Source organism: Trachurus trachurus (assembly GCF_905171665.1).
Source record: "Trachurus trachurus genome assembly, chromosome: 4".
Taxonomy (NCBI): Eukaryota; Metazoa; Chordata; class Actinopteri; order Carangiformes; family Carangidae; genus Trachurus; species Trachurus trachurus.
In genome coordinates this window covers 24,074,542-24,090,034 of record NC_139898.1, presented here as the reverse complement: position 1 = coordinate 24,090,034, position 15,493 = coordinate 24,074,542, and the positions used below count along the sequence as shown (strand labels likewise).

The 15,493-nt window shown below is 41.3% G+C and overlaps 1 protein-coding gene across 1 annotated transcript in view; it reads right to left on the bottom strand.

The window, feature by feature from the left end:
- Positions 1–553: 553 nt before the first annotated feature.
- adamts10 (ADAM metallopeptidase with thrombospondin type 1 motif, 10) overlaps positions 554–15,493 on the bottom strand; it is a gene marked incomplete at its 5' end in the record, with an annotated part of 48,285 nt that continues 33,345 nt past the window's right edge. The window contains 9 exons of the mRNA XM_083970830.1: positions 554–3,867; positions 4,000–4,041; positions 4,805–4,970; positions 6,679–6,855; positions 7,661–7,865; positions 8,495–8,624; positions 10,332–10,458; positions 10,573–10,736; positions 12,259–12,339. Coding sequence (XP_083826956.1) covers positions 3,758–3,867; positions 4,000–4,041; positions 4,805–4,970; positions 6,679–6,855; positions 7,661–7,865; positions 8,495–8,624; positions 10,332–10,458; positions 10,573–10,736; positions 12,259–12,339 — 1,202 coding nt within the window. The 3' untranslated portion in view covers positions 554–3,757. The remainder of the gene's footprint in view (positions 3,868–3,999; positions 4,042–4,804; positions 4,971–6,678; positions 6,856–7,660; positions 7,866–8,494; positions 8,625–10,331; positions 10,459–10,572; positions 10,737–12,258; positions 12,340–15,493) is intronic.

Below are 15,493 nucleotides of genomic sequence, written 5' to 3'. Positions count from 1 at the left end.
TTCTTTCACTTTTGGTCTTTGTCATAAGGTCACATGAAAGACGTGTCTCAGCCCCAATGAGACCAAAGGAAGGCATTGTTTCCTCAACTTTTCCACGAAGATTGTCTGGTCCAAAAATAGGAAACCATCACTAATGATCTCAGCACTCCTCGCCACCACCGGATGGATGAGGATATGACGAACTGAGCTATTTCAGTTCAAGTACAGAGAATTGTTTGTAACACTGATACAAATATAACAACGAGGGGTCGACGGGTGTCGAGGACAGAGAGCTAAAATGATCACATCCCATTTCTTCAAATCAACAATGCACCATGTTTAATCAATTTAATATTTCCTTTTAAAAAGATGTACATGGGGGACAAATGGATTCATCTTCTATAGTATTGAACAACATACAGTACATGTCATGTTATAATTAACATGTGGAAAAACAAAACAATAGTTACCGGTACTGTCCCTCTTATTTACTCAGAAAAACAAAACAAAAACAAAACAAGGTTCACCACTCAGTGTGAACCTTTATTCTAGGCCCAGGTAGACACAAAACAAATGACCACTGGCAATTATCCTTTGAGTCTGAAATGTTGTATGTCCGACAGTATGTGCAACTGAAAATGATATAAATAGTATTCCCATCTTTTCATTCCTGAATAATTGCAGGGAGGTGCTAAAATTTCATATTGAATCTATGTTTCTATGCTGGATCAGAAGGGCTGGCCCAAGACAAACATGAGTTAATCATCCCAAAGTTTGTTTCTTGTCCCAATAATTGGTGTTTGTTTTGTTTTTTAATCCATTTTTCTTAGGACATGGAAATCCTTTTGGATTATGAATCATTATTTTATTTTTTTCAGAATATTTGTCATATAATACCAAAATTAGTTTGAAAAGCTGCATTGTAGGAGTACTTTCTGACCCTTTACCAAGTTCAGGTAATGGAAAATATGATAAAAGTTAAAAAGAATGAGCAGCTGCACTCTTACACCTCAGGCCAGCTCTGCAGATTGGTATTATTACAAAAGGCTAAAACTGATTTGTCTGACTGAATGACTAAACTGCTAAAACAAAAATCCAGAAACAACAACAGTGAACTAGTAGCACCAATCCAAACCAGAGCACCACAATAAAAAAAAAAAAAAAAAAGGAACAACAATACTCCCCGTAAAAGACAAACTGTAGCTTCCTCTGTTTACAATGAAATTATGTGACATTTAGTGGAGCTGCTTTCAGCTGTCATCAGTGTGAACGTTTGTGAAGTGTCCGGCCACAGTGGACATCAGAGCACAGTGGATGTCGCAGTGATGCCGTCAGACCTGATGACTAATCAGACGCTGAGGCAGCATTTCTAAAAATATTCTCTGCAGGATCGGAAAAACAAAAAAAAGACAAAACAGCCAAAACTGCATCTTTAAACATGACGTCAATAAAACTCTTAAATGAAATCTGTACTGCACAACTTTGGGTCAGGTGACATCCCTTCCTGCAAATAGCACATATTCATACCACAAAAGGGAATTAGCTAACATGGATTCACACAGGAAAGGACGGTTTTTGTGCAGCGAAGGGAAACATCTGGCCAACGTATCTGTGCATTAATGATTCATCTAAACCGCTGTTCTGTCCTGCTGATGATTTTTTAGATGATGTTTTAGAGAATTCAGCACCCGGCTGTACACTGGGAGTGTTGATCCATTAAAGCAGCAATAATCAATATTTTTCATTGTAGTGGATCAAATGTGAAAACAATGTAGGGTCTTTAGGAAAATTGATAGAGCCTGATACTGAGTTGATTAAGCCATCTGGCCCACAATGTAAGTGTTTTGGTTCGCTCTCACTGCTCACAGACAGTCGTTAATTAGAGAAACATCTGTACACTTCATGTTCAGCACCAAACAGACACAGTCAGCAATTAGCTTGTGAACATAGTGGATGTTTCAGCAGCTAAAAAAGGCCTTATATTTCCTGTAGGAGCTGGTGGAGAACAAAAACAGAGGTACTGTAAAAAAAAAAAAAAAAAGACGCAATACTGGAATTACATTCACCAAACTCCAAATCAATGAACGAGTAGCTCTGTAACTGCTGGATGTGTAATCACAGTTGGCAATGGTTTGCCAGTTTGTTATGAAAGGGTGAAAATGTGTCAGTGTTTCTGTTCACAACTTCTTTTCAAACACCCAAGTGGCAAAAAAAAGAAGAAAAAAAAAGATTGATCGCAGATGTAAAATTAGCACATAGATAAATTTAGTTTTACTTGTGCAGCATAAACGTTCTCACAGTTTGTGTGAATGATGGTTTCACACAGCCATGAATACTGTACACCAGATCTGTGCCACATAGAAACCAGATATTTTATGTGTGTGTATATTTTATATGTGTGTAAATCCATCCTCAGATTAGCGCTCTGACTATAAAACACTTTTTGAAAGCAGCGGAGTCAAAGGTCTTCGCTCCTCTACACTGGGCCTGTTCCTGCTGGCAGAGCTGACTCACTGTGTCTCACTGTGCTGTGAATTTCCACTCACAGTAAAAGTTACTAGCACTGGCGAGTAAGTGGTAACATGTGGCAAGAAGAAGAATAAGAAGAAGAAGGGGAAAAAAAGAAATCAAAATCAAAACAGCAATGCCCACACTGGGGGGTTTTCAGATAATGACAATCAGCTGAGCTATTAGAGTTCATTTTTTAAAGACTTTCTGCCACAGTCTGCAGCCACACAGCACAATACAACATCCCATAATGTAAAGATGTCCTGGTGATGTGAGCCCTGCCTTTTACTCACATTGCTAAAGGCAGCGTGCAACATACAACAAGCACTGTTTTTTACTGCAGAGGCAATAACATGTAAGGCAAACTAACCAAAATGGCAAGACTATGGCAGGTTCACTGCAGTGAGACAATTATAGCTTCCATGGAGACATCAAGTCAAATCACATCAAAACAAACATAAAAGTTAACACAAGTCCTCTGACTGCTGACACTTTGTGCAAATCAAACTCTGCTCATACTTCAGCTGAATAACAGCGAGGACTCAATACAATGATACAGAACAAAGCAATAGCAGGAAACAACATGGTCAAGTAACAAACTATCAGATAACATAGAGACAAAACCTCTCATTTCATTGATATACGATAATCCTTTTCATGGGCAAAGATATCTGGAAAATCATTTTCTTTACAAAGTGGATTTTTTTTCTTATAATTCATACCTAAGCAGATATCACCTGTTGACATACAGGTTTTTAAGAAGAAACAATAGGCCACTAAAGCAAAGGCAAAACTCAAAGAGTACGGCGACCAGTCCTGCGGCCAAAAGTGAAATATAAGTAGCACCAAAAATATTACAACAGAGATTGTTTAGAGAGACAGAGAGAGAGGGTTCATCCCAGTAGGAAAGTTACTCCCTCCCTCTCTCTGCCTCTCCAGGTTTTTCAGCAGCCCTCCCTCCAGTGGAATGTATAAACTCATCTCAGACTGTTTTAGCCTCCGCTCGGCCCGAAGAGGCGTCCGCGTCTGCGTCCTGGCCTGGTCCAGAGTCTGGCTGGAAAAAAAGAAAAAGTCCCTCTGACCAGTGACAGGACCGGGTCAGTCTGACAGCATCCCAGTTAGATCTCACCCTCCTCCGACAGAGGTAGCGTGAGGGCTGCTGTTTACAACGGCTCAGTGGGAGGGTTTCAGGCTTTACTGTGTGTGAAATGTGTAACAGGACCCAAAGGTTGGATGCTGTGTGTGTTTTTTTTTTTTTTTTTTCGTGGTGTCAGTGTCCCTGGCAGGTCTTGCAGCACATTTGTCTGAAATATGGCCGGCTGCAGAACTTGAACCTGAGCACCAGGGGGCAGTAGGCCACAGTGTTCACATCTTTACACTCTGCAGGGGGAGACACACATGCAACAATTTAATTACGGCGTTAGAGTGATGCACTTTTTTTTTTTGCAGATGTTTTATAAAACACTGCAGGATTTCAATCAAAATATCAAGAAATTAGTCACTTTTATCAACCTTTATTGCTCAAAGACTTCCTGAGATCCTCTGACATATGGCCTGTGGATTAAAGAATTTATTAATTAACTTCTTGATGCTTGAGAAAATCAGATATTTCACATATTGTAAAGAAAATGTTCAATGCAATATATAAAAATGTTTAAATATTGGTGTCTTCCTATAAAATATCTGCCATGCTCACCTTTCTAATCATGCTTTCATGTAGCATGTCCTGGTTTTTATTTACACTCACTTCAAGTGTTTCTTTATATTCCTTCTCATCTAGTTTGTATTTACATAATTACACAATCTTTTATTAGGATTGTAGTGCTCTGTCAATGTTTATTGATTTAAAATGTGTTTTATATACACTACATACTATACTATATACTATGTATTATTATCTATACCATTTACACATAATAAATAATATGTACGTATTGATATAGCCTACTAGTAGAAATTCATTGTATGTCTGTTACTGACAAGAAAACTGTACATCTTGGTTATACTGTTTATATTAAAGTGCTTATTATCATCATAACATGTTTATTAGTAACTGTAACCTGTCACTGACTTTATCATCTTTTTTTGGCTCTGATTTTAGATATTTCACAGTTGACTTTCATTTGATGGCATCAGCAATAATTTCACTGACCGCTTCAGAAAGAAACATTTAAGACTAAAAAATGTCAACAATTGATGGCATTTTAAAATCAAAGTCTTAATTTGAGCATGACCATTTCTGTTCCAATGCAACCTGTCTATATTGTTTCTATGAAATATGAGACGACAGTACAAGGACTGATCTGTGACCTCTGACCTTCGGGGTTGTCTGTACTGATGGGCAGACTGAGGTCACATTTGCTCTTGCACTGCTGCATGGCCGCTGGTCTCTGGTGCTCCATACACTCGTTGGCCGGCTGGCCGGTGTGGGTCAGACACTGGACTGAACGCATCTCTTGACCCAGGCCACACTTAGCAGAACACTGAAACACAGAAAGACATTTAAAAAAAAAGGGTTTTGTATACAGTGGCATCATGCAAAGGTTTGGGCACCTCTGGTCCAAATTTCTGTTAATGTGAACAGTTAAAGGGATAGTTCACCCAAAATTCAAATTTCACTCATTATCTACTCACCCTCATGTCGACTAAGGGTTGGGAGAAGTTTCAGAGTCCTCCGTGCCTTCTCGGAGTTACAGCGGGGCTCCGTGCAGCACTGCATGTCCTTATGACGGTAGCGAACGGGGCTCACTTTTTCTTTGTCCAAAAAGACACACCAAAAAACATCCAAATACCTCCATACTGCTCGTCTGTAATGTCCTTCTTGTATTGAAGCCCCGACATGAGAAATTGTTCCGAAAAAAATTAAATAAGTCTATATTTTAAGCTTGTTTGTAGCGGAAGCTCCCGGTGTCTCAGTTCACTGCTTTGCCTGTGTCCGTCCAAATCTCCCATCTCTCACCCAGTTCACGGCTCCGCACATTGTGCGAGATTCCGGCAGAGCAACACTGGGAGCTTCCGCTACAAACAAGCTTAAAATATAGACTTATTTAATTTTTTTCGGAACAATTTCTCACAGACAAGCACTATGGAGGTATTTGGATGTTTTTTGGTGTGTCTTTTTGAACGAAAAAAAGTGAGCTCTGTTCGCAACCGTCATATGGACATGCAGTGCTGCGCCGAGCCCCGCTGTAACGCAGAGAAGGCACGGAGGACTCTGAAACTTCTCCCAGCCCTTAGTCGACATGAGGGTGAGTAGATAATGAGTGCAATTTGAGTTTGGGTGAACTATCCCTTTAAGCAAGTGGAAGATTAAATTATCTCTAAAAGGCATACTGTACAGTATAGTTATGAAATACTGTTTTGCAATACTTTAGGCAATATCAGTGTATCATTTTGGTTTTCTACAATTTTTGAGTGAAAAAGGGAAACAAAGCTAGCCTAGAAATCTAGACGTACCCTAGCGGCAGCAAAAATATTTGCTCCGTAGGTGGGTCTAGAAACGAGCCATAGGAACTTTTTGAGTCTCGAACACCGATTGTGTTCACCAATCACAGCGCTCTATCTGTTTAGAGAGTCGTTGGGTGGGCTTAACGCGATGACGACATACATTTTAATTGGCTTCTCAGGCTAACGTCATCCTGCTCTTTGCTCTGATTGGTCGTAACGCTAGCTAGCGCTACCCTATTGCGTGCAGAGGCAGTTTGAAAGACAGCCTTCATCCCGCCCCCTGGATTGAGCCGAGGTCTAACGGTCGTTGCCAGACTATACATTTTAATGATATAGTCTGGCTTGTCAGACTAAAACAAAGCAGCACTTTGTAAAAGAATGGGAAACCCAGGAGACTTGAGCTCTCAGATAACTTTGACCAAGGTATCAGACAAGATATTTACTATTATATGGGGGGGCTACTAGGTGCTAACTGTGCAGGGTGCCCAAACCTTTGCTGTGGACCCTTTTCCTTTTCTGTCATTTTAAAAATGTAAAAGATGAAAAATGTAAAGGGAATGTGTCATCTGTAACTTTATGCCTTTTCTAAATCATTTCATCTTCCACTTGCTGAACTGTTTAACAGAAATTTTGACCATGGGTGCCCAAACATTTGCATGCTACTGTATAATTACAAAAACAGACACTGATTTGTATCAAATAAGTATTAACACAAACAAGAATAAACCAGAAAGCCTGTCTCACCTCTCCCCAGGGACCTGTCACCCACTGAGGGGGAGGGCAGCGCTGCAGGTTACAGCGCACCCTGGAGGTGGGACGGCCATGCTTGGGGCACTTGGACTCTGGCAGTGTGTCACCACTCTCCCCACTCTTACACAAGACCACACGGTGCCTGTATCCAGGTCCACAACTGGGTGTACACTACAGTACAGACAGAGTGGAAAAAAAGAGAAAGGGGGGGGAAGAAGGAGAAGAAAAAAAAAAAGGAAAAACATCAGGTGGGAGGGCAGGGAGACGGTGGGTGAGGGGAGGGTGCAGCATCGGGTCACTGCGGTCAGAAGCATTTAAAAAGACTGATGTACTTTATCCGCTCAGCAGAGGGCAGCAGTTGTGTAAGAAACAAAGCCGAGAGCTTGCTAAGTTCCTGTAAGTCAGCTGGACATAATTCCTCACAAAGTTGAACACTGCAGCACTTCTGACACCATTTAATTTGCTTTCAATTCATCCTGAACTGTGAGAACAGAGTTTGGTTCCAGGAACAAAACAGAGTCTGCATGAGGCGAAGGACTGCACTTAAAGAACACAAGAAAAGAGTCAAGAAGAGCTTTTAACATTTAGTTTTACCAGGGTATAGCTACACGAGAGGAGTAAAAAAAAAAAAAAACTCCAAACGGCTCAAACGAATGTTCAGAATTAGTGTCTGGGGATTCCCACCTGACAAGTGTAACAGTATGTACTCATGACTGAAACAACATATTCAGTGTGATGTATTTGTCTGCTCCGTGCCTCTGTTGTGTATTTCATGGTGAAGGTACTCTTACTTTCTCCTGGCAGACGTTTGGGTTTGTACGGTTCATCTGGAAAAGAAACTACTGCTTCATCTGAGAGGAATTTTTCAGAAAACTCAAGTATTGGTTCAAGTTTATCCCCAGGTTGACTCAAAACATTGCAGGAGTGCAGAAAGCAGAACACACATGCATGCAGGATATAGGTGACGTGCGCCTACCTCTGACCAGTCCAGGGCCAGCCATTCGGGGGGGCAGCTGTGGTTGCTGCAGGGCTCAGTGAGCGAGGGGCGCAGGGGGGTGCATGCTGAGTCATCCAGGACTTTCTCCTCTGTCCCCGAGATCCTCCTTTTGCATAAAACTTCACGCGTCCGCACGCCTCCGTTACAGCTGCGACTGCACTCTGACCACTCGCCTGACCACCAGCTAGAGGCAGAGAAGAGCTGGAAGCTTTAGTTTCTGTTCAGCTTATTCATTTTAAATGCTTTGTATGTGATATTATAGATGCACCACAGAAGGAAACCATACTGTACAGGGGTCACAGGTTGTAACACAAAATGTGTAACAGTCGTGCCTGCACAGACGGCATGAGAGCTGCAATTAACACATAAGTGCATAGCCACCCTAAACAATAGACCCCGCTGACATTCCTCTCCTCTTTCATGTCTGTCACCATGCCCACCACAGTTAATGTTTGTGATATTTCTGCTTTTGTGTGCAAATTATGTGATGTTCTGTTTTGCTGATAAAGTCTAAGTCTCTGTGCACAAAAAGTAAAACATCAATTCAAAATGAGCAACAGTTTATCTCCTTAAAGATGAAATCAGTCTTTTTTATCTCTTTAGACTGACTTTAAAGACTAACTAAATCATCCTTAGTCAGATATCATTATATATGATGGTGTTTTTTCAGAGGCTACTGCCGACTAACCCTTAAAATGACGATTTAAACTTAGGCCACAACAAATATGACATAAAACACACACTTGCAAGGAACAAAGAAACTCATCAAGAGACACAACATGAAGAAAATGTTATCAGCGACAGGTCACTCACCTTGGGGAGCACGGCTCAGTGTTGCAGGATCTCCGCTTCTCTTTGGGTTTGCTCTTCTTGTCACAGAAGTGGTTGTAGACGACTGAATTATCGGCCTGCTTCTTGCACACCACCTGCTGGGTCTGCACACCTGACAGGAGAGACAAAGGAACAATAGAAAGTTATACAAGGCCACGAGGACACAAGTCTTAGTTATAAAGATTCATTCTTCTTGTCAGTTGTTTTAAATCTGTGACTTGCCACATTGATTGAGTGATTCTGTTCATGCATGTTAATACCCCAACTGCACTAACAAGTTAGCTTGACGGAAATATGAAACAATGGCTGACGTCTGGCTGACACTGCCCCCATATCATTTTCATTGGCGCTCCAAAAGTCAACACACAACACATTAATGTGCATCAGCTCTTCTGAAAAACAGCAGTTTATCACTTGAGCTTCCTGGATCGCCACATTAAAGAAAAACTGCAACTCCACTGCTACTAATGTCTGCACAGTGTGATGCTGCACAGGTGTGATTTAAAACTGTGATAAATTATCATATCACAAAATTTATGTATCGTACTGGGGATTGTAGCTGTGTTTAATTCCACCAGAGCTGTGCCGAGACATTTATGGAAATATAACTAATTCCCAAACTGCTGTAACTTGCGCGCACATGCACGCTCATAGAAACTAAATGAGTCTGTTTCAGTCTGGTCCCTTTTGATTACATGAGAAGTATATTTAAAAAAAAAAAAGAACCAAAAAATAAATAAGAAATAGAAGATCAAATGTTTGCCTGCTCTGAAAAACAGTAAACTAAATATTTATCCTCCCAGTTCACGCCCTCCACTCCACGTAATGGTAAGTGAAAGAATTTATTTCTCAAAGGGGGAAACTGGCTCTTATCAGGTGCAGCCGCATGGATCATTAACTCTCAAAGGCCAGAGAGGAAAAAGGAGATTAGCTATGTGTGATATCTCCAAAACCTCAGAGCCTGTGAGCTGCTCAAACGCCTCTGGCTTCAGCACGGACTCCATAAACACTCTGGTCCCATGGTGGCTTCCCTGGGTCAGTGATAGTTTACAGCAGGGATTTACTGTGTACTGTGCGTTTTTAATGGACCACTGCATGTGTGTGTTCGTGCATCTGTATGTCATTTGTACATCCATGTGAAAGAGAGACAGAAAGGGGGGAGATGATTAATGTGATTCATAACACATATACGAGGCTGTTCTTATAAACATATTTTCAAATATATAAATTAAGTAGATTAGAATATACGATCACTGTGGTTGATGGGGCTTTAAATACATAACTCATTGTGGGAAATGGGCTTGTATTTGTTAGGTGAGGGAAAAAAGGCAGCCTAAATCTGTCTAAAGGTGCAAAAATCTGCCTACCAGCAACTCTAAGCATCACTAATCAGCACATTATATCCCCGTTGTTTCAAAAACCAGGGTGTAAGATTATTAAATTGTGGTTTTATGAGTGTTTATGTCCTACAATCAATCAAGGACACACCCATAATGTTTAATTATACTTCTTGTTTCTTGTACATGCATTCTTTTTGCTTTTGTCTCTGCTCTGTGAAGCACTTGGATGACCGTTACAGGTCTTTTTAATTGTGTTATATAAATAAAAGTGACTAATATGCATGGCAAATCACAAAATTGAGACTAACCCCACATTTCTCTCCACCTCTTAAATTTTTGGGTTGAGACTCAGTTTTTAGCTTAATGTAACAGTTAGATTTGAGGTTAAGTGTGTAGTGGTAATGTTTATGGTTAGAGTGAAATACATGGGGATGTAATTTCCTCTCAAATGACAAGACTTTGTTGGTGTGTGTTTCTACCTCCGGCGCAGAGGGTTGAGCACCGCGACCAGGAGATGTAGTGCCAGGCAAAGCCGTTCAGGAGATCTCTGTTGAGTGGGGGGTTGAAACGATAGTGGATCCCTGGATTCTCCTCCCGCACCAGCACCTGTCGAGCAAAAGGACGAGTAAAAACATTTAACACTGCAAGAAGATGATGATGAAACATTTCTGGACTTATTTATATTTTTGTCTAAACATGTGCTGTACTTTTTATTCTTACCATGACAATAAGGGTTATGTTTGTTGGCCCCAGAGCTTCGAGAGTTTCTGGGCCGTCAGTGGGACGTCTGTAGTGGAAGGTGGTACCAGCAATATCAAACCTGCGCGGTGTGTCAATGGTCAGTTTTCCATTGATAAAATACTGGTCACCTTTACTCTTCAACACTGGGGCACAGAGGAGAAGGAGACTGATTGAAGACAGTGAAGTAGTAGTAAAAAGTTAAAGTTTTCCTAATTCCTCCTATTTGCCTCTGCCTCAGTTCTCTTTCCGAGAGATTACAGATACATAACAGATAAGAGTCATTGGCATTTAACACTCAAGCAACAAGGGTGTTTTACAACACAGACCAACATTTTGCCAAGCTGGGACACTGGAAGCAGAGGAAAACTAGTATCCTGCAGACAATATCCTTATTAATTACATCCCACAACCAGGCAGCAATCTAGCACCACTACATCCAAAAGACAGCGTACACCACTGTGCAAAGACGGCAACATAATCTACCTTGTCATGTAAAATTCACACAAAGTAACACAATCTTTCTCTGGAGTGGTTGTAATGCACTTTGGGTGAGCTAGGCGAGCTTCTTTCCACTACAATGTTTTTGACACCGGTTTGTAGACACTTCTGTAATTCATTTTACCAAGTGGGAAATATTGCAGCTGTTAGAAATTTCTAATATCTCAGACGCGACGTCAACTGTTTTTCCAACTTGGCTGCTCATTATAGATCTTTTTCACGATGGACATTTTGACTTGTCATAGCAGGAAAGGCGCAGGTGAAACAAATCTTTCTCCATCAAACGTCCCTGTAAGCCATTACAGTGAGCCAGCAGCACGCACAACACCACACACATACAGACACACAGACACACACACACACCTGAAACTAGCTCATCTAAATGAAATGCCAATTCCCAGTTATGACGAGCCAAAACGTCTGGTGTGAGAAAGGTCTATTAGCGTCTGACCAACAACCGACATAAATGTAGCAAAATTTATTCATGAGCTGCTTCTGGCAGACTCTTCATCAGGCAGATGTTTAACTTTCAAAAGACTGCTGGCAATGAGAAGTATTGCTGTTTTAAAGGTACAGGGTGGTTGATTTTTTTTTTTTTTTTTACTTTGCATGAAGTAAATAAATTCGTATTTGAGCCAATATTTTTGATTTTCCTCATTGCTCTTAGTTCCCTAAGCCTTTGCACAGCCCTGTATATTTCAGTGATACAGGCCTTTTCCACAGCAGACCTCTGACTTGTCATAGTAGGAAAAGCACAGGTGTTACTAATAACATTGATGATGGCTCTGTTCTATTGTATCCCAGTAAAGTGGGGACGGTGAGCCAGCAAGCACCACCGCAGAAACCTGAAACCGAAGTACTTCTGCACCTGTGCTTTCCCTGCAATAACAAGTCAAAAAGTCTGGTGTGAAAACAAAAAAAAGCCAACTTGAATGCAGAGATTTTAACCGACAAATGATCAATCACCACAACTCTTGGTAAGACAATGCATTTTTCGAGGTGCTGGACTTATTGTCAGACAGGTTAGGACATTCAAACAGACACATTTTATTGCAATATGACATAAAAAAAAGGGCCAATTAGTGCAGTAGGAGTGCAGTTTTGTGGTTCTTGTCATAGTTGATCCCTGACAGACAAACCAAAACTGAGCTTTGAGTATCATCTTACCAAGGTAGTTGAGGGAGATGTTGAGCTCTTGTATGTGGATGAACACTGATCCTTTGGGAATTCGGACCACTTCTTCATAACCTGAGACCCACACAAACGCAAAAAAAAAGAAGAAAGAATAAAAAAATGAAAGCAAGGTGAAGGAGGTTTATTCACTGGGGATCAGGAGAGCCACTCATAAGTAGTGTTTAGCTCTGTGGGACACCAATGGACTAAGCAGAGGCTTCAGATTCCAGTTGCATTCCTGGGCAGCCGGCCTCAGCTGCTCAGCTCGGCTCTTTGCTAGAGAGCGAGAACTTTGCCAAGAAGCCGGCTTCTCCTCTCTTCTTCTCTCCATTCCCTCCATCTGTTTTGGTCTCTTGTCCCTTTTTCTTTTTACGTCCATCTCACCTCCTCCCCGCCCGCCTCGCTCTGCTTTTCTCAGCTCTGCACCCCCTGTAAATAACTTCAACCTCACTGGGCGAAGAGGGAATAAAAAAAAAAAAAAAAAAATAGAGGAATAAAATAATTCCTTCCAGTGCTTTGACCACAAGAGGAAAGGAGAGGCTTGGCTTGTGACCTCTCTGTGGAGCTCTGAGAGGTCAGACTAACCCTGTTCTGGGTTTTTTAGATGGAGGTGTGGAAGATTAGAGGGACAGAGCTTGAGGTTTTTTGGCTTTGGAGACAGACACACACAGAGAGAGACAGAGAGAGAGAGCAAAAGTGTGAGTGTGAGGTTCCTCTGTTAACAATCAGAGGATCTGTGTTGTTAACAGAGCCAAGAAGCTGTAAACCCCTGGCCCATGACACCTCAGTAACCACTCGCTCGCCGCCTCACAGGACCGCAGAGCCGGACAGGAGGAACGAGACTAAAAAAGGGACGTTATTGCATGATCTAAGTTGAAAGCACAGAGCATGAATTGAATAACATTGCATCTTTAACAACCCTCAACTCTCATTTTTGTGGTTGAGATCTTTCCCTAGTGAAGCTTTTGGTTTGTTTGGCTCAGTCATAAAAGCACTCTATGTATGGTGTAAGGAGACTGTTATCAGTCAATTATAGTATCTGAACATCACAGCTGGAGATTAAAGGTTTCTTGGGTGATCCACTTTGGTACTATTTTGTCTTGGTGCACATGTTTTCTTTCTCATATCTGCACTGCCTCCTTCCATGCCAGCATACAGACCATGTTTAAATCACTGCAGCAGAGACAAGAAGAGCTAGATTAAGGCTTTAGGAGTTCAGAGAAAAATGAAAAGCTTGCTGTAGACATGACTGGGCGATCATGGGATCAGAATAAGCCTTCAGTCCAGTCCTGGGCCTACAGTTTGGTTAGTGAAGACACCAGCCTGCACTGTCGGTGTGACCAAGTCAACTGAGTTTATACCTTTCAGGACTTTCGATGGCTAAGCAGGTAGCGAAGTGTCAACTCAAGTGAACTCACTAAACGTTTTATTGGCAAAAAAGGATCTGTGAAATTATACACTAGAGCTGCATCAATTAGACGATTAGAAGACAGAAAATTTAAGCAGTTTTTTTTTACGCAATACCAAACATTTTATGGGTCCAACTTTCCATAGAATTTGCTTCTTTTCTTGGTTTTTCATGCTAGTAGATTGAGTTTTGCATGAGACAAAACAACATTATTTGATATCTAAAACAGCTGGAAGGCCATATATCAGTTTTCTGATGTTTTATAGTTTTGACTGAACAACTAATTGATTTTACACTACTGTATGTGGCCAATAGTATGTGGACACTCCCGTCCTCACACATCGAACAGGCCTGGAAATAGATCCGCAACTTGTCTCCCGATATCAGTGTTCGACCTCACTAATGCTCTGACTGGGAGTAAACGCTGCAAACAGGCTCCACAACCCTGTGGAAACCCTGAGACCAAGGGACTGTTATAGCAGCTCTATAAATGACATCATTGATCTTTGCTTGCAACGGTTGTGACCGACTCCTCCGACACATTCTGGGGTTGCAGCTGATTAAGGGGTACTCCACTATTTTTACATATAAAGATCAGTTTATTTGTCACGAGCTGTACTACTTAAACTCTGAAAACAGATGTAAAATGTTGTCCGCGGCTCAGTCGGGAGGTTTATAAAATCTGAGAAAATAACCCTAACAGTGGTGTCTTGGCTTTGGCTTGGACACGACACATAAGAAACAAAAAGCACAAGTTACAAACTGCGGGTGCGAGTTAAAAGGACATGGGGCCTTTTTCTAGTAAGGGAAAGTCCAATTAAGACAATATCTAGTTGCACACAGGAACCATTTTTTGAATTTCATAGTAGAAAAAAAAACCCTCAGGAAATCTTGACCTCTGTTGCATCTCTCTTTCTGTAGCAATAAATCCTCAGATCACACACACACACAACTGAACAACCTACACTTCAACTCCAGCCTAACTAACTGATTGTTTCCGTCCAGTTGATAATTTCAGATATTTTCAGGGTGGTTGTCGAGACCTCAGCTGGGGTTGACGGACTAAGCCTGGTCGCTGTGGTCCAAAGCATGGCTGCCTGCTCAGGGTGTGTCCCCTCTGAGGAATCCTGAAAGGGGGTGAGTGGTGTTGACAGTTGGGTGAGAGACTCTGGAGTTGGTGTTGTGGTGGGAAATGTAACCCAGAATAGATACGAAAGCAGCTGGACCTCAAGCCACACTGGTTGGACCTCACCTAAATCCGTCTGCCACGTGTCCCTCGTAGGCTGCTAGATAAATATATGCATGCATGCACTTTATGTATGCATGTATGTATATGCACTTTTGGACCCTAGTCTCTCTATTTATGTGCTCTTCATTATGCGCTCTGAGGTTTTTTCAAGGAGTTATGTTCTTAGAGGTCTTGGTTTGGCTCAGGAATAATGTTGTACATCTGTATGTGATCTTGGGCTTCAAATGTTTCACTGTCTTTGTTTGTTTGTTTATGAGGTATTAGTCTTAATTCACAGATACATGGACCTTTGTTTGAAAGTCCAAATGTGATTAATGTATGCAGACGATACACAAGTGTATGTTCTTGATAACCCAATTCAAAGCCTAACAGGGTGTTGCAGAACAAGCCACGGAGTTATTAACCTTGTTAAATAGAAATTAAAACACTGCTTGATGTAAACTTTAAGGTGGACAAGACTAGTGACTGTTTTTATCTCTAATATTTAAAGTTTAAACCTGAGCTGCATCCCCTCTAAACTGCTGAATATACATGCACAGTAAAACAGGTGCTGATACTACTGAGTGTTATGT